The 23,963-nt window shown below is 37.8% G+C and overlaps 2 protein-coding genes across 5 annotated transcripts in view; both read right to left on the minus strand.

Moving 5' to 3' along the window:
* Positions 1 to 2,826: 2,826 nt before the first annotated feature.
* The window catches only part of LOC104453597, a 49,366-nt gene continuing 28,229 nt past the window's right edge, over positions 2,827 to 23,963 (minus strand). The window contains exons 1-10 of one of the 3 annotated variants that reach the window (XM_018877419.2): positions 12,400 to 12,688; positions 11,923 to 12,250; positions 11,487 to 11,742; positions 11,187 to 11,403; positions 10,721 to 11,073; positions 10,029 to 10,571; positions 8,092 to 9,283; positions 7,091 to 7,444; positions 6,383 to 6,620; positions 2,827 to 5,724 (exon numbers count right to left, since the gene is read on the minus strand). In XM_018877419.2, coding sequence (XP_018732964.2) covers positions 3,041 to 5,724; positions 6,383 to 6,620; positions 7,091 to 7,444; positions 8,092 to 9,283; positions 10,029 to 10,571; positions 10,721 to 11,073; positions 11,187 to 11,403; positions 11,487 to 11,742; positions 11,923 to 12,250; positions 12,400 to 12,543 — 6,309 coding nt within the window. In that variant the 5' untranslated portion in view covers positions 12,544 to 12,688 and the 3' untranslated portion in view covers positions 2,827 to 3,040. Of the gene's footprint in view, positions 5,725 to 6,382; positions 6,621 to 7,090; positions 7,445 to 8,091; positions 9,284 to 10,028; positions 10,572 to 10,720; positions 11,074 to 11,186; positions 11,404 to 11,486; positions 11,743 to 11,922; positions 12,251 to 12,399; positions 12,689 to 23,963 lie in introns of those variants that run through there. The other 2 variants (XM_039316465.1, XM_039316464.1) reach the window with 2 other exon arrangements.
* LOC120295382 lies at positions 12,519 to 15,243 on the minus strand. Of its 2 annotated transcripts, XM_039316469.1 has the most exons (4): positions 14,849 to 15,243; positions 14,425 to 14,474; positions 13,932 to 14,319; positions 12,519 to 13,589 (listed from the first exon to the last, which is right to left on the minus strand). In XM_039316469.1, the coding sequence occupies exons 1-4, from the start codon at positions 15,002 to 15,004 to the stop codon at positions 12,546 to 12,548; spliced, it is 1,638 nt and encodes a 545-aa protein (XP_039172403.1). In that variant the 5' UTR covers positions 15,005 to 15,243; the 3' UTR covers positions 12,519 to 12,545. The 2 variants fall into 2 exon arrangements, with proteins under 2 accessions (XP_039172403.1, XP_039172402.1); XM_039316468.1 differs by having other exon boundaries at positions 13,932 to 14,474; positions 14,849 to 15,242.

Here is a 23,963-nt window from a genome sequence, read left to right on the forward strand (position 1 = left end):
GCTTGTTGAGTTTTTTGTTGACTTCATAACGTCCAGCAGTATGGCCTTCTTTTCCACATTGATAGCATGTTATACTTCAATTGATTTTTTTTTTTTTAGTTTGAGAAGGGTAGGATGAAGATTTTCAGGAAAAAAAAATTAGTGTGATTTATTTATTTATTTATGATTTGGTTTTTTTGACCTTCTATAAGATAATTATCCCACCAACATTTTAATTGTCCAATAAAATAGCCATCGATATTCTAAATGTTCTTCACATCAAACAATCATGGTCTCCAATGCGTATAAAACACAACAAAATGTATTGTGAAATATTTTTGTGATTATTTATATTTCAATCATATCGTAACGTGTCATTGCCATTAAAATTTTTATCATTTGTATCACTTTGTTTGTTTTACATATCCTTTCCAAATCAACCATAATAATATTTCATATTGTAACGTTAGATCCTCTATCTTAGAGCCCGGGCATTTATATGCATACGGAGCAACCATGGAATCGAATCTCAGTGGAGTACGTGGATCCTACTGATAAATGAAGATTGCTGAATGTCTCTGAGAATCTTAGGAAGACGACACTCGGCAATGACCAAATTCAGCGACGGAATCACCCGACGAAGGTACTCAAGCCGAGTTAGATGAAGAACGACCGAAGCTGGAGCCACCACGAATAGTCGTCATCTGAGAGAAGAAGAAAATAGAGAGAATGAGTTATCAGAGGTGAAGGATCTGTACGTTCTATGAACTGAAAGAGAGAGCGCGTGAAGTCTGCGGCGATAGGAGGTGGTCCGGTGTTGCTGGGCGACGATGATGTTGCAGCAGCTTAGGCGGTGACGCAAGGACGGTGAGCTTCGATGAAGGTGAAGACGTAGTGATGGATAACCCACATGCATCTCTGAGACTGACGAAGGAAGTGAATCAATCATTTTTATATCTCTCTAGTATTTGAATCACCAAGAATTCTTTTCAAAAGTATAAGTTTTTTATGGTACCTTCATTTCGTAGAAAACTCAATGATAAAAAGCATTTTCGAATAATATGATTAATTTTCCATTATTTGGTAATATATAATCAAATCAAAAACGTTTTTTGATATTTGGATCTCATTAGAAAGTGATTTTGATAGTATGACTTTATCTTAGGCCAAAAAAAAAAAAAAAATCGAATTTTTTTAATTTTTTTTCTTTTTTAAAAGTTCGAATTTTTAGTTTTTCATTTTATTTTTTTAAAATTCGAATTTGTAATTGGTTCTTCAATGAGTTGTAAAAAGAAAGGGAGATTAATTAGAAAAACGTTTTTTTTTACTATACCATTTTCACTATTATTATTATTATTATTATTATTATTATTATTATTATTATTATTATTATTATTATTATTATTATTATTATTATTATTATTATTATTATTTTCTTCTTCCTTTTTCAAATGCAGATTTGGTTTATTGACAAAATTATTTGCCAACGATGTTCAGTTTCTTATTTTTTTTACCCACGGTTCTCAACATTTTCACGATTAAACCCAATTTGGAGCACGTCCATTGATTTTCCTCTTATATTTAATAATCGTGTTATGAAAAGGGTAAAATTATCAGCATTTGACAAAGCTTTTGCTAAAAAAAAAAAAAAAGACAAAGCTTTTGCTAAGCAAGTTCATGACATCATCACAACATTCTACTTCAACTTCAACATACTCAGAATGCTGCCTTAGTTCTTCCGAATCAAAGTAGGTCCATTGCTTCATGTTTAAATTTGTGTACCTCAGTTAAGACTATGCGGAGTGGAATTCTTGACCGAACACTTGTCTGTTGAAGTCCTCATAGCCATTGGAGCTTAACCAAGGCCTTTTCTATCTTCCTTAAATAGCCGTGATACCAATTGATTTAATTGCAATATCTAATAGTTTTCGCGCGCTATATTGCATAATTGGTATAACAGCTGTCAACAGCCAGGAGACTAACAAATAAGTATTTGGTCAAGAACTTTGATCCACAACTCTTTTGCCTGACAGCACAGGAGTTTCTTGGATTATAGCCGCACAAGTGGTGCACCTTATTGAACACATTGGAGGTTTTGTTTCGACATCCAAACTGAGTTGTTTCCATTGATATATACCGTGAGTTTGGATGTAATTTAAGACTTGGAAAATACTCAAACATGCAAGTGATCATAACTCTATAATTCCCTTATTTACTAATAGATTATTTACAGTTGACTATCCCCATAGAGTAAATACCGACATTCAGATTGTCCCATGCAGATCTCTTCATTTATTCACTATTCCCCATTTATTTCTCCAGTAATTACGCATCGAATTAATTATGAGGTTCGATAATTTTTGCATTATATTGAAAAACTGACATCGCCTAACCAATTCCGAGGCCCGAAATCATTCAGCAATAGAGACGAGTCCTTAGCACAACAAAAACTATTCAGGAGGTGGCTCATTGTAAGAGTCGCCCAGGTATTCAAATCTTATAGTAATATCGTCCTTCATCCTCCATCAAGATACAGGTTTGGCTCACCGTTGTGCCTATCCGTCTGTAAATAGGAGAGTTTTCCGAGGGACGGTCCCGTCCTTCGTCTGGTGAGGGTACACACAGGTTAATGATGTACATTCCCATATGGACATATGGTCTCCTAGGCTGGATCTCATTACATGTTTTCACTACAATCAGGCAAACTTCTCTATCAAGATGGTCTGTAACTAAATAAGATATGAAGAGGAAGTTGCATTTTCTTTCTCATTCTTCACTGCATGCATGCTATCGCGAGGCATGAGAAAATTAAAGGTTTAGAGTGGTAAAAAAGAAGGAACAATAATCTGCAGCCAAGAAAGGAATAGTAGATTTTCATGACTACTCTCTGCTAGAACTTCAGAATATGTATAATGAGCTTCCTGTCAAGAGATCTGTTTTTCTTCATTCTAAGAACTATTTTACTAAAAAGTTCCACATGTATTTACAAGAACGTGGACTACCTGTAGAATATAACATACAATTTTCATTCAAACTGTATTTGCGACAATGAAGTGAGGATTCATTTCTTCTTGCCTCTTCCTTTCTTATTTTGCTCACCTTTGGACTTGCAATTGCCCCTGTTCTTGTTCTGGTTTTCCACACCGCCAGTCTGGGAAAAAGAAGATGATGAAGCCTGCTGATCCTTCTTCACTTCACCGGTTTTTTCAGCTTCCCCAACTTCGCCCTTCTCTTCCTCATTTGCTAAGCCCACTTCTTGTCTCGGCAATGACGACGCATTTGCACCATCCAAATGCACAACTGGTACTGCACTGTCGGAAGATGAAGAGGAATCCTTGGAAAATTCAGTCAGATCTTGCAACTTGCAAGAGCTCTCAGCACTTCCATCTTTGGGGAATAGGACTTTCATAATCTCTTCTTTGCATTTGTGCGACTTCACATCTAAAATGATGGCATGTGGACATTTTGACCGATCTGAAGCAGAATTGGTAATTACAAGGGGATCATCAACTTTTTCGAATGCTTCAGCAAGAACACCCACTGAAATTTCCTGTAAGTATGGCCTCCGGCAACGTGAAAGAATATGACGAAATTCTGGAGGTATTTGCTCAGAAATCCAACTCTTACCGAGCAAATTGAAGAGAAAATATGGACTGGTGCCAAAATTCAGGTGAAGCAAACAAAGCAAAAGAACCAACTTCAAGACCAACAACGGGTAATACTCCCTCACATTTAGGTTCGAATTTTTGATCCATTGTCTGGTATCATCCTTACTGTCAAGAAGGTCCGCAACAGTCCTTGTAACAAACTGGATGGGCTCCAAGCAATTTCCCAGGTTGAAACTGAAGCTAGGCTTTGCTAAACCTTCATGGCAGATGAGCCATTCAACTAGAGAAGATTTCGTTGTATAAAACTGCCCTTTGGAGCAAGCTAGCAAAATCAGAAGTCGTTCCAAGAGATACAAAAAGCAAATTGGTGTGATGTAGTCTCTTTCAGTCCTCCAATTGGCATTGTAACCATCTGCCAAAGCTCGATAAAGGTTCCAAGCCAAAGATATTTCCACGGGTCCATTGCTCGCCTGAGGAAGGTCTGATGGTACATCCCGACAAATGCATTCCATGAATGCCTCCCATGACGTGTCTCCTTTAAATGATTTTGCTATTTTTCCGTAAAAATCATCTTCGAGCATTCCAGACCCAAGAACCAAAGTCGCAAGCTCACCCATCTTCCCATGTGAAAAATGCTTCTTCGAAATTATCATGTTCATTGTTTCTCTCAGTAAATTACGAGAAGCCTCACTTCCTCTCAGAGATACCATATTCTCTGATGACGATATTCTCCAGTCAAGTGGAAATATGTGACCAAAATACCTCCCACTGGATGTTTCAATGAAACCGTCCAGTGCCTCACCATACTGGAACGAGCGATTCCGACAATTAAGTTCTCTAAGGAACTTGGCAACCTCATGTAAGATAGCAAGACATCTGCTTTGCCAGAAGTTCGACCGAGAACTCTTCGCCAAAAATTGATAAAGAGCATCCAATTTGTGCAGGAGCTCCATACCAACAGAAGTAAGCTCACAATACCAATACTTTTGAGCTGCAAAGACCAATTGTCTAAGATCCAAAGCAACGAATTGTCCCTTTTTTTTAAGAGATCTTTTATCTATGTTTCTGACCCAATCAGCATCTGGGTTTACAAGGTGATAAGTTCTTTGCATGTTGTTCCATTGCTCCAGAACACCAAAGTAATTCAGACAGAACTCCCAACATGACGTATTTTCCCTTCCCACCTGCATCTTCACACATCCTACACTCTCTATAATTCTAACAATTTTCTCTCTCCAAAGATTCCAAAAGCAGACCAATGAGTCAACGGAAATCTGATTCCCCAAGGTCAGTTGTTCAGAATAGTTTGCTGGGTCGACAAGCCAATCACATTCCCAACAAAAATTTGAGATATTTTGGCAAAGATGGAAGTCCAGAATATTTCGAGTGCACAGTATTTCACCTCTGACACTTCCATTTCTACTGGAAGCACTCAAATGTTCTTTCATTTGAGCCAAACTGTTCTCTTTATTTAACAAAATGCTTGATTCTACAGAAACATATTCATAGAAGGCAATAGGCTCAGGCTCTGCGAGAAGTTTGGCTTTTGCTACCAGCTCCTCCTTCTGAGCAAACTGCTTCAAGGGCCACCCTTTGCCTCCAGGAGCCCAAAGGGAATAGAATAATATGTACCACAGGATATTCATCGACGCTTCCCTGTTTTTTCCGCTCTTCCCAAGTAGATCAACCTCACGAAGGATGTCACCTTTCATCCTCACAATCTTTGCCGCCTCCAAAAAGTTACCAAATTCTTCCTCCAGACTTATAAGTTCATCGAGGCATCCAAGCCTCTTGAGCAAGTTTCTCATTGAATCGATGCAATGAAAAGCCTTCACATACTTCATCATGGCCCTGTAGTCTCTGAGGTTGTAGAAATGAAGGGCACAACTCTCTAAAAAGTCCTGTTCCACTTTCTCTATTTCTTTACTTTTCTTCTCAGTTCCCTGCCTTTTCCAATCCTCAATGTATCGCAGACCCATTTTAAAGAGTTTTTCTTCAGCACAAATGGACAAGCACTTTGAGAAAATATTTGCCCTTGCATATGCCTCCGCTGCAAGACTGTAGCACCGAGCAAGAGAGAAACACTCTCCAGCTTTCTCCAAAGCAGATTCTCCACATTTATCCATATATATTCTACCTGTTGAAGCATAAATAAATTTGATGTCAGTCTCATTTATAGAGTGCTGATGTTCAGAAGATAAAACATAGCAAAGGGACATTTGGAAGCTGCCAGAAATGCTCTTGTACAGCTCAGCTCTTGTACGGCTCAACTATATTCTCCAATGTCAAGAGATGAAACAGGATCAACGTCCGTAGGTGGCTACAATACCAAGAAGTTTTTGACAAACCATAGTCAACATGGAGTATTGCAACTGACAGCCACAGCTTTTTTTTAAACTTATAGGTCTGGTCAGTGTTAAGAACTTAGCAGCTCAAATTTTTCCAAACTGCTGAGAGAGCAGAGACAGGTTATCATATAGAAAATAATCAACTTCCAAGCCAGGACATTAATCATGAAGTCAACATTAGTAGCACTTGCTCAAAATTCACCAAAAGCATTTCAAAGTTAACAAGTGAGATTGAACTACTTTTTTTTTTAATATTGAAAGAGGAAAATCAATTAAACTGGTAAACAAGAGCGTACCACGCATGCAAAATACTACATGCAGAAGAATGCGAAGTCAAATTTCCTCTCTCTCTTAGGCAGCTTTGACATAGCTACAACAAGAAGAAAAGTGAAGATGCGGCATATCTCCACCTTATCATTTTGAAAGAAATGAAAAGAAAAATGATACCTGCTATCTCATATTCCTTCAACATGTAGAAACACTCCGCTGCAGAGTCGGCCATTCCAATTGTTTCATAGATCTCAGCAGCCTGCCTTCGAAGGTCAGAAGCCTCTTGTGGATTTGAAACGTGCTTGAGATCTGCATCTGCTTTGAAAGCGGAGGCCTTAGCCAATCTCTCCCCGTATGTGTACCTTGCTCGTTCAAAGCACGTTATTGCCATTGGGTATTTACCGTCACGTAAGAGCTTGCAAAGTTTATTAAAAAGAAAAAAAAAAAGAGAGAGAGAGATCATTAGCTTCCTCAGAGAAGGTGAAAAGAAGAAAAAAAGAAAACATAGTCCTCCCTTATAGGAAAAATCAGAGGTGTAGACTTACACCAAAACAATGCACTGTCATTGACCTGACAACCTCAAATGAGGAAAAAGATCATAGAAATATTCCTATCATGTTGTTTATCCATTGTATGTCTAAATGAAGTATTAGCCAAACTATTAAAAAACGAATAAAGCTGGCAAATCGATTGCCATATCTGTACCATAGAACGTCCACATTCTACACATTTTTTTTCTTTTCAGGATCAGTCATACTTTTGCAGTCACTATGGTCATTCCAAAATCCCTAGCATTCACAGATCATGTTGACTCCAAATGAGGTGAAAACAACAATTCTGTGAAGAGGAAACCGCCAATAAAGGCAAAACAGAAAAACAGCGAACCTTAAAACCTTGTGACTTCCACTCCTCTGGCGTGCTCCTGACCTGCATTGCTTCTGCAAGGGTATGATCTACCAACCTGACTTGAATGAGGCACTTCTTCTTCCAGTAGTCGAACATTGGCTTCGAGAACTCCAAGGCATTCTCACAAATCCACAATCTTTGCCTTGTCCGAGTAATTGAGACATACAATTGTTTCAATTCAGAGCATAATATATTGTGTTTCGCGTCATCGAAACTTGGGGAAGACCATTGAGAGCTGTGATCAAGCAAAGCTTGCTCCTTCATGTATCCATAAATGACCCTCCACTGACTTTTTAGAGGTGATGTGCCAAAGAAGTTGTACAATAAGACATCCTACACAACATCACGGCAAAAAAGTTTCAGGTCAGAACATCTGATTTATGACCAAAATGACAGATTTCAAGTTTCATGAATACATGAACAATTTTAAAAAATTTAGCAAAAAAAATCTGGACTCATTTCAACACACCAGCCTATCAAGAACAGCCGTAAAGTCGCAAGATCATTGATATTGTCTATTAACCTAGAGGATGATGTTTTTTTTTTTTTTTTTTAGTCAGTCCTACTCTATTCCTACTCTACACTCACTCTCAGACTTTTGCCCTGCCTCTTGCAGGGCGTGGGAGTCGAAACCCACTTCTGAAACTTACGCGTCCCCACCCCATCCCTCCCTGAGAAGGTGGGGATTTGAACCCCTCACCTCCCCCTTCCATGTTGGAAGAATGGCCACTGGGGCGAATCCCAGTGGTTTAGAGGATGATGTTGACATGAGACAAATTCTACGTTATGAGTATCTAGATGCCATTGTCTACATAACAAAAAAGGGTATAGTAGAATGAAAATGCCAATCCAAGCTTCTTACAGAGTAACAGCTTGCAGCAAATTGGTCATGACCCATTAAAAAAAAAAAGGATCTTGAAATCTCTATGCTGCTCCTATTAATATCCCATAGCAAACAATCCAACCTGACCCACACCTACCTGAAATTCCAACCCCTTGCACTCCACTATCGTCAGAACTAGCGCTTGCCCTCCCACGAGGTTTGAAATTTCATTTCTAGAGTGATCATCTCGAACCAAAATAACCTGCTCTGCTCCAAAGCCAACAAAATTACCACTAAAATCACGGTTGCCAAAAATTGATAGTATGGCACTTTCGTCATTCTCTGATTCAAGTAAAATTGGGGCTTCCCCACATATAAAGCTAGTCTCAGGGCTTAAAGCATCAACGGATAAGGGGAAAAAATGGTAAAGAAGATCAACAACACTCTGCGCCAGTTTGAGTATACCAGCATGAGTGCGGAAGTTTTGGCTCAAATGGAAATTTTTTGATAGACATCCCTTTTCCATTCTGATATCAGGTCCATCCATTGAATCCATCAAGAACTCCTTGTAGAAAAGGGACCTTATGTCTTCAAACCTGAAGTCTATTCCCCTTGCAATAGTTTGTGCAGTGTCACCAGAAAACACAAAGCCCCCATCAACATTTCTACAGATATACTTGAACAGTGAAATTTGCCTCATGGTGAGATCCTGCACTTCATCAATATATACAAAATCCACCACGTTACCAGCAAACTGCCCATGAAAAAGACGGCAATGAAGATCACTGACAAGATCAGCCAAATCAAATTCACCATTTTTCATTTTCATCTTTTCATAATCCTCAAAAGCATCATAAATTTCTTCTCTTCTCTGAATACTCAGAGTGGAGACACGACCCTCTGAAAGAGAAACATAAGCTGGTCTGTCAAGTTTGCCTTCACAACCATCTGCTGGTGGAAGACCTCCCTTTATGTGGGACATTATTTCAGTGAAGACTCTAGAAGGATCAAGCCTCCTCCTTATCTTGTCATTGAAGTGAGGCCAATAAACAGCACGAAACTTTTCGTAAGTAACCTCCTTTGCTCTTAGAAGACTTTGTAAGGCCACTGGTCTAGAACTGAAGGATTGGCCACGACAAAAATCCCTTAGATCGGGGAACCTTTCAAAGAATGAAACCCCCACAGTTCCGTCTAGCATTATCAGAAGCTTTCGAAAAGTTATAACAAGGGGATACGAGTTGGGAGATATATCTAAAAATGAATCCGGGATATCCTTGAATAATGCTGCATCATCAACAATCTCATCAACTGAAGAGCTTTTTACTCTATGTTTAGCACCAATGCTGGAGCTGCAGGATTAATGAAGCCAGCAATTAGAAACGGAAAAATATATTTTTAACAAACTTACAGGAATACCTCCACTACACATGCAATCTCATAATTTCTACTTTTAGGTAACTAACAGCAAAAAGGAAATTAGAACACGCTGATGCACCAAGATTATAATGATATACTATGAGACATGGATAGCATTTACATCAGCTGGCAATGAAAATCTTCCCCCGCGGCAAGATTCGTAGAATAGATGGTCCTTTCTCGATTCTAATTATAATTGCACACGTTCATTTAAAGTACGCTTTTCTTTTTATACGTACAATGCTACAATCACAAAATTTAATACGAAAGTTTCCAATAAAATGGGATTGCAAACTAAATAGTTGGCACAAAGACCAGAATAAGGAATATTGCCGCACAAACTAATGTTTAGTTTCAGCGAGCAGATGATGTCGATCTCTAACGTGCAATGATTAAATCTATTTTCTAGCACCCAAGCATGGCAAAGTACTGATTTGACCCATGCACTCATGCCACATGTTATATTTCCTACCGAACTCTATAAAATGAAGTATCTTGGTTGTGCGTCTCCGCTAGGCGGAAAATAGTTGCATGCCAAAGGGGTTATCTTCTTCTCCGGACTAATTCATAAAAAAAAAAACTTGACAATCCATTAACCCTTGCATATGTTTGTTCATTGTAAAAATTGCAGAATATTTATTCTATTGTTCCAACATCTTCCCATGACATTTTATGTACCTTCTAAGTTGAGATACATGTTGTTTGACCGCAAAACATAATTTCGCACTGACAGTCACAAAAAGCTGGCGCAATACACAATCCTCTGCTCCTTCACTGGTTTCCTCAACATTGATTTCCAGGGAGGCATCTTTGCTGTGGCTGACACCACTTTGGATTTCCTGAAATCCCTTGGTTGCTTCATCATGCAGTTTCTCGTTTCTAAACAACTTCATTGTCAGGACCGTAGTTTTCCCGGTTCCAGATCGCCCAAGTATAAAAGTGCTTCTGGGAAAAAGAATTATCTCCTGTTCTTGCTCTGTTACTTCAAACGGAAGACTTGCTTCATTACCATCACTGTCATCGAGCAAATATCTGACAATATCTGATGATAAGGGGTAGAATTTCATCAGAAGCAAACTCTCGCTCACTTTCATGTTCTCTGCATACAACCTACGATCTGAAGCATCAGCATCAGAACCACTCCCAAATCGATCTTCACTAGGACTTCGATAGCGGACAAAATCGAAAGTACACGCCCAGGTCTTTGGAACTTGCAGATCCCTATAATAGGAAGAGGCGTGTGAAATGAAAAAAAATAGGGGGATAAGATCAATTCAAGATATTTGAGTCATCTATCTGGAAAAGAATGCTTTCTAATTTAGTAAGTGATGTGCTACCTATCTTCAGTAAGAAGAAATGATCAGACTTACCCCTCAAAGCATTTCTCATTGCAACGACTAATAAAATCATCACTATATGTCTCGAAAATGCTGTCCAAACGTTTGACCAATTTTGCCACATCCTCTAAAGGCATTACATCCCATATCTTCAGGATTTGGATGTATCTCAGTTCCTTTACAACATCAATCGTGCATAAGACATAGAGACCTTCAGCCTTAAATTGTCTCACGATATGAGATGAGTGTTCACAAATTATATCCACATTCCTCTTCTTTGGTCTCCAGGCACTGGATAGTCTTGACAGAAGCATAATGATTGACATCTTTATCCTGAGTGATGCCAGCTTTCTGAAAGACTTCAGGAAGTTGTCACTGAAAATAACCTGATAAGACCAAAGCATGACAATAAGATATGTTGTCACAAGTTCTATAAAACTGGATGCTTATTTTGAAAAATAAATGTAGCCATAGAATACTGTTGAGCAAAGTTTTTTACCTTCCACCTTGCATTTCTGAAAAGTACACTGCTTCTGTCAAGTAGATCATCAAGCTGGTCATTCTCTTTCTTCACATCTAAGATGGCTTTAGCCAAATCCTTGTCATCATCAACATTGAAGAAACATCCACGACTCTTCGCATTGTGAACCACAGCTTTCCACACAGAACCGCTTTTCGTCAATGTTTTCTCATTTCCCAGAATCCACAGACAATACCTATAGATAGGAAATTAACTCGGGGATTTACTTGCTATATCACTCTAAAAATGTAATTTGACACAGTTAAGAGGATAGAGTACCTGGCCCTGGTAAGAGCAACATTGGTTCTCTTAGTACTGGACAAGCACCCAATATTCCCATGCCAGTTTGATCTTACGGTTGATATTATAACAATGTCTTCTTCACCCCCTTGGAATCCATCCACTGACTTCACCTTGACCGTAAAGCCCTTGATATTTTCATACTTTTTTCCAAGGTTAGCTAGAACTGCAGCAACCTGAGCTGTGTAAGGAGATACGACACCTACTGTCAGATCTTCTTCTGACCCATTCCAAGCTGCAAAGAGAATAAAACCATCACTACAGTGACATTATTTTTGGCGGGGTGCAAAACTTTGAAAGAAATATCTTAGGAAAAGAAATATTAATGGCCGTCATAATCTACACCTATATGATTAAGTAATACATGTAAAATCCACGTGCTCAAAGCAATACGTATAAAATTCTCTTGACATACCTCTGTACAGATTCCTGACTATCCTCGAGATAACTTCCACCTCAACAGGGTTTCTAAGGCTACAGCCATCATCACCGATTTGTTCTTCTCCATCAGGAATATTTATGAACGAGTAAGGGCCAAACGTTGGCCATGGCAAATGACTTTTTCTGTAACTTTTGCTCTTCACATTTGGCCCATCCAAAATTTGGTTTTGATAAAATTTTGAAGTCGGAAACAGACTTATTGATGGATGCATCCGGTATTGTATATTGAAAAGTTGCCTTGAATAACCCAGTGAAGTCAATCGTTCAAACAGACTCCTTCCAAAACCAACCTGATTAGAAACCTTTAAAAAAAAAAAAAAAAAACATGATATCAAATTCAACAGGCGTTAGGTATAGAAAATTTAGCCCATCTAAGCTGAAATGAAGAGAAGGAGATTACAAATCTTACAAAACCAAATACAAAGTTCCTTTTCAGACATTTTAACATTACCTTGCTTTCGACCATAGCAGGCAACTGACACTCATCTCCAACCAAAATCAGATGCTTGACACCAGGGATTTGCAGAGGAATTACTGACTCACATTCCTTCAACTGGGCTGCCTCATCGATTACCAGTAAATTGAGAGGCTCCATCTTCACAGAGTGCAGCTTATGTGAACAAGAAGCAGTGCAAAAATCAGGGATGCACGTCGATAACAGAAGTTGGCTATCATGCCCTTACTCACAAAGTTTGGAAGTTTTAGATCCTTCAGAGAATCACGAACAGTTAGCAACATGGAAAGGCATTCCTGTCTCTTCATATATATATCATATAGTGGACCCCTGGATGTCTCAAACGAAAACAGGCCAAGTTCATCACGTGAAAGAGTTATCTCCATCATCTCTGAATCCAACTTCTCTCCACATAATAAAGATTCAAAAGAATTTAGTAAGTTAAGGAGGGATGTAATATTCTGGAATTTAGTTCTGGATGTATGAGTACAGAAAGTATAGAGGCATGCTCGCAGGGGCTGGACAGTTTCCTTGAATTGGTCCCTGAAAAACTCAAGAAATGATTTGAGCTCACAGTTACCATCTTCTTCACTGCTTCCACATTCGCTCCCATCATCACCACTTCCTAGTTTCCTTCTTTTTGCGTGTTCGTTTTCCAAAAATACGCGGTATTGACGGACACAGTCAGCAAGAGTATCTATCAAGGAAGTTAGACACTGATGCCAACCAGTAAATTCAGAAATGCACTCTACACGATGTTCCAAGTATATATCTTCAATGTCGGAATCAACTTTCAGCCGTTCCTTGTTCCCAAAAATAAGCATGTCTCCAAAGTAACAGGGCAAACTTTCCGTTTCAGTGCTTATACCACTATCTGATTCCTTTAGCAGCTTCAGAACACGAGTTGCCACTTCCTTGATGGCAACATTTGTAGGAGCACAAACAATGGTTCTATGTTTCCTTTTCAAGAGAGTAAGTAGCAGTGTAGCGACAGTTTTAGTTTTCCCAGTTCCAGGAGGACCCCATATCAGGTCGACAGATGGCTTGTTCTCACAATGGAGTTTACTGAGACAGGCCCCAACTGCTTTCTTTTGGGATTCATTCAGATCATGGCTCAATCTCTCGTCAAGGCTCTCAGTCGCAGAACCATTACCTTTTGTAACACAAAGATTAGAAACTTTATCAGCCTGCAACCAAAACATATTTCTTGTGATAATCCAGACCATGTAAATATGGTAGAAGGTTCTGAAACTTAATTGGTGTTAATATGATATAAAGAGCATTGCATAGCACAAACTTAAATCCCGTGAAAAATATAGTACAGAAAATTTTAAGGTCTAGTACCAATGAGTAAGTTGCCTCCAAGGAAGTAATTTGCCCTATTCAAGACATAATTCATTCATCTTCATATCATGAAACGGACCAAAGGTACAAATCGACAGGAATAAACTGAAGCTTTGAAGCTTAGAGGAATATAATAGCCATTTTAAGTCTAAATGGACCAAAGGTACAAAAAAGGAAAGTCATACCACCAAATCTGTGCAGAGAACTTCCTTCAAAATATCCAAGTTCAGAGACATATGCAACGCATTCCATATCCTTCTGTTAGTGACTATATTTATCAGGAAAATTGCATACATTGGCTTCCACGAATTATTTACTTCAAGGTTCAATAATGTCTCCACTTCAAAGTTTGTCGATGACGTTGCCTCATCCTCTTCATCGTCTTCTCCAATCATCCTAACTAATGCGAACGCCCATCTTCTTCCGAACCTCTCCAAGTCAGGAACAGTTGCTGGCTTAGCATCAGTTAGAATCAAGATGTCTCCAGGCAAAGTTTTGTAAGTTTCCTTGCCACGAGTGTTGGATTCATTGTTCCACCGACCGGCCTTAACAGCATATGAGTTCCCACTTCCCCTGCATTCCACACATTCAATAACCTCAGTGAAAGGCAGCAAAGAAATATTTTCCAAACTCGAGCACAGACTCGCCCTTGTTTCTTCCAGTAAAGGGTAGACATACGATCCGAGATAATCCTGGACCGACTGAAATTGATCCGGTATAGTCTCCACCTACAAAAACAGCTCAGCCAATTGTCAAATATGACCAACCAACCTTGACATTTCAAAAGAATACTTGGACCAAATTCCATAAAACATAACATATACTCCTAAAATGCCTAACGAGCTTGCCGAACAAAGTAGAATCATAAAGGGTTCTATTCTACTCAGTTGAATGCAAGGTTCTTATAAGGCAGGCTTACTAAAAGCACAAACACCAAAAAAAAAAAAAAAAAAAAAGGAACGAACAGACATCATTGGAAAATTCTCAGGTAAACACAACGTTGTCGTTGAACTTAAACGAAAATAAACCAAAAGGGCATGATAAAAAGAAAGGAAGAAAAAGAAAAAGAAAAAGCAAAGATCGGGGAAGAGTAGAAAGAAACCTTGTCATGGTAGAGGTTTTCGTTGAGAATGTCGTGAAAAGACCAAGAGAAGACAAAATCAGTCAGGTCATTAGTACCGTGTCTCCTCCTCCTGCTCAAACCACCCTCAGCTATCTCCACACCCACCGCTCTGTTTGTGCATCCTCCTAAATCCATCTGAACCCACGCACTAAAATCTTCTACTTGTTTCTTTCTCCCCTTTTCTTGCCCATCAAAGCACCAGGGAAAAATCGCTCTGAGGTTTCAAGGAACTTTCGAGGCGAATATTGCGCACAGCTTGTACGGACATCATCAGCGCTTTTTGAGCTCCGAAGTGAGCATTCTTAGCGACGAAGAAGAATGACACGGGGAAGGCAAAGGCTACCAAAGGCGAAAAGATGGGGGTACCTTGTCTTCCGAACACGGTCTGATGGCTTTCTTTACTGCCCAAATGCTTGTAATGATTCCCGCTTTTCTTTGCTTATCCATGTTTCGATTTCTTGCAGCCTAAGATTCGTCAACTGTTTTCTGTCCGAAATGTATCATCGCATGAGTGAGGTTATTTTTTGAAGATATTAAAATTATTTGCTGATACTGAAATAATAAGTAGATGAAAAAAAAAAAGGATAAATCTTAACCAGAAAAATAATGACAAGAATAGTCCCTGCACTTTAATATAATGTGCAATTTGATCTTCGAAATTTTGATTTGTTCAATATAGCTCTTGAACTTTAACCCAATATACAATGCGATCTCTGAACTTTTCAATTGTTTAAATGTAATCTCTGAACTTTTGATAAATATTCAATACAGTCTCTAAACTATATGATAATATTGAATGTAATTTTTTAATTGATTCAAGAGTAGGGATGACATTGAACATTTTGATTCAAGTTCAGGGACTGTATTTAATATGTATAAAAAATTTATGGACTATATTAAAAAAATTAAAAGTTCATGAACCACATTATACATTAGGCTAAAATTTATGGACCACATCAAACAAATTAAAAGTTTATGGACTAAATTACACATTAGGCCAAAGTTTGGAGACTATTTGTGTCATTTTCTCTAACTAGAAGTAGACAATGAATGTGAACATTCTACTTCAATCGCTTGACTTTTTTTTTTTTGAGCATCTATATTGATATAATATAGAATTAATATCATGAAAATTTTTTAATCATCAAAAACTCTAAACCGGTACACATGTCCCAAATTAATTTTTTAACTATAAAAAAACCTCAAACTGGTATATTTATAATAAATTTACATTCCGTTAATTTTCATTAAATTGGAATAATGCCACGAAAAATAATAAATTGATACATATGTGATAAATGAAATGTAAAATCTTAAATTGGTAGATCCATTCTAACTACCTTGTATCATCTAAATCAGCAATTTAATTGTAAAATTTAAAAAGTACTAATGAAAAGTAAATTTATCACAAGTGTATCGGTTTTTTTTATGATAAAAAATTAGTGAAGTAAATTTATTACATATGTATCGATTTTGAATTTTCTGTGGTATTAACCCTATATCATTAAAAACTCTTTCAGAGAATTGCCGGAAAACTCAATATTCAAAATTGTAGATAGTTAGAGATGCATCCTCCTCATTAGTTTTGCCAAATTCTCGATGAAGCAAGGCTACAGTCAGATGCCTTTTCCGTCGAGTATTGTCAATCAAAGAAGAATCAAATTGGTAATTACTATCATCTCTCAGTTACTTATCTCCATAACGAGTTATAATATTTTATGGACTTCCGAAACTTTATTGAGAGTGTGTTTTAGGAAAGTAAATGCAATCACTATGTTATGAGTGTGGTTCTTTCGCTCTGCTTGAAGTTCTACTTCCATTAATTATAAAATCACAAATTATTTTTTATGTCTTGATTGATTCCGTACGACAATATGCATTAAAAAGTCTGCACTGACGTTGTTTCAAGCTCAGCTTGCACAAGTATATTCGATAAGTGCATTTAAAGCATCTAGCCTTGGTTAATACATTCTTATATAAAATGTTGAAATATAACATTTCCAAATATTAAGATGCACGAGTCATTATCAACAAATCCATATTAAAAAAAAAAAATGTGATAGGAACATCACTTTAATAAAAGGCCAATAGAGTAAAAGCTTTTAAAAGGCTAGTCGCTAGTCTCACAAAATTCAACCAATTTCGCGCCGAAAGCTAAAAAGACGTGATAAGTTCAGGAATCTAATCATGTACAATGAGTCAATGACATGATGATGAATAGATACTATGTTTTAAAGCTTCAATTCATTTGTAATATGTAAGGCCCATTGTCATCATGCTATGAGAGTTTTTATGATGTTGGCTATATTAATTAATATTGAAATTTACCTTTTTATAAGATTGTCTAATGAGGCGAGATATAAAGATTTTTAATTACTATAATATGAGATTGGCTTGCGCGGGTTGAATAGAGCTCGGTTTGTAATGAGAAGACATGTGACTGAAAACTCTATATATAATACTCAAGTATCTTTTCTAATCTCGATATACAAATATCTTATATAAAGAGTAGTTGTAGAACGCAATTTGTGATGCATAATATCATTGAGCCAATATTACAATTAGATCATTGTTATTCCACATTAAGAATAATGGATTTCAAATCAGATGCACAAATCTTTTTGTCTCCATTTATTGTGTTCTAAATTTTAATTATGTAGATCTTCGGATGGTTTTCACGGCTTGTATGCACATGGTGAACCATTGTGTCACTACGGGGCACACCGGCTTTGCTTCACAAATACAGGCGCCGCACTATGAAATGCTTCGTCCCGAGGCATCATGCGACAGAGCCGTCTTGCCTCGAGCCTGGGTGGGTCGTTGTCTTCTCGTCCTCCCTCCGTACATCGTGCAATGATGTTTGTTACTGCAGAAATGCATGTAAAAAGAATGTAAAGCTTTCATCTTTACCCGTCAATTCCGCATTTCAGTGAACTCATGTCTCCTTTTCTGACTCCGCGAGTCCTATTCAGGCTAACAACGACAAAAGAAGAGGATAAGGAAGGGGAAAAGCAAGCAAGCATCTTGATTTCTTTCACCCTAGACTGTCCACCGTTTGTCTGCCTGAAATGTATCAAATCTTGAGTAAATTTACTTTTCAAAAAATTAAAACTATTTTTTTTATATCGAAAATGGTAAATAGATTGAAAGATGGATGAATTTGAACCTGAAATTGACGAAGAACATGAACTTCCCGCTTATGATAACATTATTTAATCATTTCGGTTTTTTTAAATTTTGAGCATTTGTATCGATGTATTATTACAAAAACTTCTCAAAGTTAGAGATGCCTTCCCATCGTTGATTTTTTAAATTCTCCGCGGAGTGAGCTGTCATCAAGGCGTTATTTGAACAATTGAAAATGTTTATTATCAAGTATTTTTAAATTAAAAGAGATTCAATTACGTAACTTCTAGAATCTCTCAATTTTTTTTCTCCATAATGAATTATAACAGTTATGGACTATCTAAATGCTTTTGAGTGAGATTTTATTTTTCACTTGGTCTTAAGTTCTATTTTGATTCATTATAAAATCACCACTCATTTTCTACGTTTTCATTAATTCAATATGACAATAAGCATAAAAAATCTGCACTAACTTTATTTCATGTATTCCTTTCGCAATAATCGTCAACAAATACATTTAGGGTCTGCATGGCAATATTCCTATTTCTTTGTTCTTTTCTTCTACGAAATAGAAAAAGGAATAGAAATTCATTTGATAATGTTAGTTAATTTTTCTATACTTCGTAATAGAAAAGTGATTGGGAAATAGATTTATAATAGAAACAAGAAGTAGAAAAAAAATATCTTATTGTTTTCAGGAATAATTTTTAGAAATAAGTCATTTTCTTTCTTTTCTTTTTTTCTCCTTCCACATGCTGCCGCCACTGTCCGCCATCGCTTGCCACCTATCTCCGCCCAACAACCGGCTAGAGGAGGAAGAAGAGGAGAGGGGAAAAAAAAAGAGAAAAAATCTCAAAAAAAATATTAAAAAATTAAAAGAAATTCTACGACAAAAAAAAAAAAAACTTGTGAGTTGTACCAAACACATTCTTGTTTTTTTCTATTCTGAAAATAGAAATTTTGTACAGTTATCAAACACGTTATTTTATTCAAAAACTATTCCAGGGAATATGAATAGGAAAGAATTATTTTTGAAAAAAAAAATTGTTCCTGGTAATAAAAATATTACCAAATGCGCCCTTCAACTTTGGTAAATACGTTCCTTAATAAAGTCAATATTTTCAGACATTATTAAAGTTATCTAACACACAATGCGCTAGTCGTCTAGAAAATCGTATAGAAAAAAGAGATGTGAAAGGAATATCACTTTAGAAAAAGTCAGAAGTTCTTTAGACAAATAGTATATAGAAAGCCGCGCTGGCAATCTCTCGTTTCATTTGCAAAGCCAAGGAAAATCCCCCATTAACCTTACATACTCAAGTAGTGCCCTTATTGAGACAAATGATAAGGCAAAGACATCTATGTTTGATGTAAAAGTCCACGAAATGTTCTATCAAATTCATGTGGAACAAATGTCTGAAACATTGGTATAGACATCCATATTGATATATTATTAAAAACTCTTTAAAAGGTTTGCCCGAAAACTCAACACTTAAAATTTTTAATAGTTAAAGACGCCTCATCCTTATTATTTTTGCCAAATCCTCGACAAAGCGAGTTGCTATCAGACGTCGTTTTCTATCAAGTATTGCCAATCAAAGGAGAATCGATTGGGTAATTCATATCGTCTCTTAATTATTTCTCTCCATATGGACTTCCAAAACTCCATTGAGAGTGTGTTTCAGAAGAGTAAATGCAGTCACTATGTTATGCTGTGGAGTGTCGCTCTTTCACTTTGCTTTAAGTTCTATTTCTATTAATTACAAAATCACAAATCATTTTCTACGTTTTGATTGATTCAAGACGACAATATGCATTAAAAGGTCTGCACTAGCATTGTTTCAAGCTCTCCTGGCACGATTATATTGAATAAGTGCATTTAAAATATCCGGCCGTGGTTAAAACATTCTTATATAAAAATGTTGAAATATAATATTTTGAAATATTAGCAGAATCCTTAGATTTTTATCGTTATCTAGCATGATGCGTGGATCATAAAGATGTCACAAGATAATCACTTTAATAAAGGGTCAATAGACTAAAAGCCTTTATAAAGCTGATAAGTAAATTCAATCTATCTCGCACCGAATGCTAAAGAGATGTAATAGGTTGGGGAATCTATTCACATTTGATATGCCATTCACATGATAATAGATAGATACCATGTTCCGATGCTTTGAGTCGGTAATTTGTAGGACTTGTCATTATCGTGCATGGTGAACCACCGCATAGCTACCGGCGGAGGTATCAAAGTCGGTTTAAAACCCATATTTTGACTCATATTTAATAGTGTGGGTCGTAAATGGGTTCCCTTAAATTTTAAAAACAAGCTTAAGTAGGTTATAAATGGGTTACCTAACAATTTAAAGGGTCTTAAATGTGTATTAAATAGGTTACCTAACAAGCTTAAATGAATCATAAACAAGTCATTTTTAATTTTTTTTTTTTTTTTTTTTTTTATAACCGAGGAATCCGCTTGAGCCCCCTTATGGGGTCACAAGGCCCTACAGTGCATGGAATGCCTAGTACCAATGACTATACCTTGGGGGTGACTAGCACAAGACATATCGTGGCCCCACACTTACAACGCATTAGCAACCGCGGGTTTCGAACTCTCGACCTTGACGATGAAAGAGATACTCGCAACCAACACAGCTACCCGCGGTTGGGTTTATTTTTCTTTTCTTTTATTTTTCCTTTAAAAAAAATACTTTCTTAGCCAGTGGCTGTCATGAAGACAATTGGCAATTGGCCACGGATGAGGGACAAGCTCACTGACCTTCGGCACCGCAAGGCTCAAGCCTTGTCAATTTGGCAAGACTCGAGCTAGCTAGAGAGGCCAGTGAGCGCCAGAGGCTAGCGAGCTCGAGCTCGCAATATGACCTCTAGCGATGCTTGAGCTCGCCGGCATTGAGTAAGAGCTTAGCCTTGCTAGATTTGGAGAGGTGGAGCCTCACCTGAGGTAGGCTCAGCTCGACTAGATCCAACTTTGGTTGATTTTAATTTTGGGCATCTGTATTGATGTACCATCACAAAAACTTCTCACGGGATTGCCTGGAAACTTGAGACTTAAAACTATCGATAGTTAGAGATGTCTCAAAAAAGTGAGCCGCCAACTACACATTATCAGAACAATTGAATATGTTTATTATTGAGTTTTTTTTTTTTATCAAAAGAGAATCAATTACATAATTTCTACCGTCTCTTAATTATTTTCGTCCCTAGTGAGCTATAATAATTATAGACTATATAAATGCTATTGAGTGAGATTTTGTTTTTTGCTTTGTTTTAAGTTTTATTTTGATTTATTATAAAGTCACCACCATTTTCTATGTTTTCATCAATTCAATATGAATTAAAAATCTGCACTTACTTTGTTTCACGTGATTCGTTACACAGTGATCTTCGACATTCCACATATCTAACTTTGGTTGGTACGTTCCTTAATAATGTCGGAGTATGATATTCTCAAACATTATTAAAGTTATCTAACACGCAATGCTCGGATTGTCGTCTAGTAAATTGTACAAAAAAAAGAAATGCAACAAGAATATCGCTTTATTAAAAGTCCGAAATTCTTTAGACGAACGGCTTTTCAAAAAGCCGTGTTGGCAATCTCACATTTCATTCGCAAAGGCGTGGAAAATCTGTCCCCATTAAACTCACATAATTCTACGGTACCTATTATTGAGACATATGACGAGGCAAACATATTTATGTTTGGCGTAAATTCCACAAAATGTTAGATCAAGTTCATGTTGGACAAATGCCTAAAACATTGGTACAGACGTAAGAATTACTGGTCGACCTAGAGTGACCCCCTGAGAAGTATAGATATTTCAATATTATGACTATAGTCTACATTAGACTTAGGAATCTATAATATGTATTGTCTGAAGGGGCCATGAAAACCACGACACCCGATTTTAATAATAATCAAGTATGCATATAAACGATGTCCATAACTTGTAATTTATCAATCGAAGAAAAGGTAGAAAGAGATTTCTTCCATCTTGGAGGAAAGTATAGCCTTATCCAATGTTCAGCCTAACATTTTATCTTACTATAGTGGTCTTTCAACATGTGTAAAGGAGATGAAATCAATCCCACTTACAAAAATTTGGGATTCGAAAGTGCCTAACTCTGGCTCGATTACTATTTATGATCATGTCAATAAGGCCTTGTTTGGTAACCATCCAAACAAGGCCAAATTCCGATTCTTTGTTCTCGGGAGTAGTTTGGGAACAGAATCGCGTTTGGTAAAATTTTGTTCCCGGGAACAAATTTCTTTTTTTTTTTTTGTTCCAAGAAGTAGGTTTGGAATAGAATCAAGAATTAAAAAAAAAAGTTGATTCTTGTTCCGGGAACAAATTTAAGAATCAAAACAACTCTTCTTCTTCCATATTCTCTTCTTCTTCTTCTTCTCTTTTCTTCTTCTTCTTCTTCTTTTCTTCTTCTTCTTCATTGACCGCTGTCCGCCGCTGCCGCCTTCCACCACCGTCCGCCAGTCACCGGACCTCGCCCTGGCCGGGCGATTCTCCGATGAGCTCGCTGGAGGCAAGCCCAGCCACCGGCGAGGCTGGGCAAGCCTTGCGACGCCCAGCCCCGCCGGTGGTCAAGCGGGCCTCACCTAGCCCCAGCGAGGCCAACCCTCGGCAAGGCTAGGCGAGCCTCACCCAGCCCTGCTGAGGCTCCCCTAGTCCCCACGGTGGCCAAGCAGGCCTCGCCCAGCCCTGACGAGGTCGGCCTCACCGAGGGCCGGTGAGGTCGCCGGCCCTCATCGGCCGATCGCCCGATCCGGCGACCAGCTGAAGAAGAAGAAGAAGAATAGGAGAAAAAAGAAAAAAAGAAAAGAAAAAAAAGGAAAAAAGTATAAAAATTATTTAAAAATTAAAAGAAATTGATTTGGAACATAATCAATGAGCACGGTATCAAACACAATTCTATACCAGAATCAGAAATGTTGGACAGTTACCAAACGGCTTAAAATGCTTAGAATCTGTTCCCGGGAACAGAATAAAAAAAAAATCATTTCTGATCAGAATTTACTTCCGGGAACAGAATCGTTACCAAACGCGTTCTAAGTGGCCAGATTTTTGTTTATCATTCGTCATTTAATCTGACATCACATCATCTACAGCACAATTATGTATGTGGCGAAAAAAAAAAATCTAAGTCGTATCATAACAATTTTACATTACATATGAGAAGTCAAATCAACTTTGAAAAGCCAATTGGTGTGTATGGCGCCTGGAAATGGAGTCCTGAAATTTCGATGTCTTGAAGGACATCAACAAGCTGCCCCTTTGTGTTGCTGGGTGTCCCATCCCTCAGTATCTCGAAGTTGATCCCGTAATTGGAACTCGAACCGGGTTCTTGGAGGAGATCGTTTTCGCGCCATGCATGTTGACCGTGATCATCGATGGTCGCCGACATTTGCCCAAATAAGCTTTGCTTAACATGCCTCTTATCCCGCTGGGCCCTGATGGCCTAACATGGTACCTAGACCTGATTTTGGTACTTTAGTTCCCTTCTTTGAGTAGATTGCTTTCGCAATTGCCTTCTCCTCCGGGAATTTGAGATCTGCAGTGCTTATGACATAGGTTTGAGCAGCTTTCCTCCATTCAGAAGTTACCAGATCTCTGGCCTTGACGGTCTTTAAGCATCGAATAGGGCCTTCCGCCTATTTCAATGGCCTTGAAGACAGCCACTTCCACGGCTTGCTCTGCACACCCTGGTTTAGAAGTTTCAGAGGCCGAGTGAAAGTTTTGAGGTTTCAGTTGTCCATCAGCACTTGGCCCCAGCAAAAGAACCCTAATTGAGATATTGCTCAATTTATCTGGTCACACTGCCCACATACTCTGTTGATGTTATAATCCTAAACGATGGATATGCATTGCCGGCACAAAGCTATTTGATTCTGGCATTCTACTAGGGGAATGTCCCTCGACCAAGGGTGTCCACGTGA

This window comes from Eucalyptus grandis, chromosome 7, assembly GCF_016545825.1.
Source record: "Eucalyptus grandis isolate ANBG69807.140 chromosome 7, ASM1654582v1, whole genome shotgun sequence".
Lineage (NCBI taxonomy): Eukaryota > Viridiplantae > Streptophyta > Magnoliopsida > Myrtales > Myrtaceae > Eucalyptus > Eucalyptus grandis.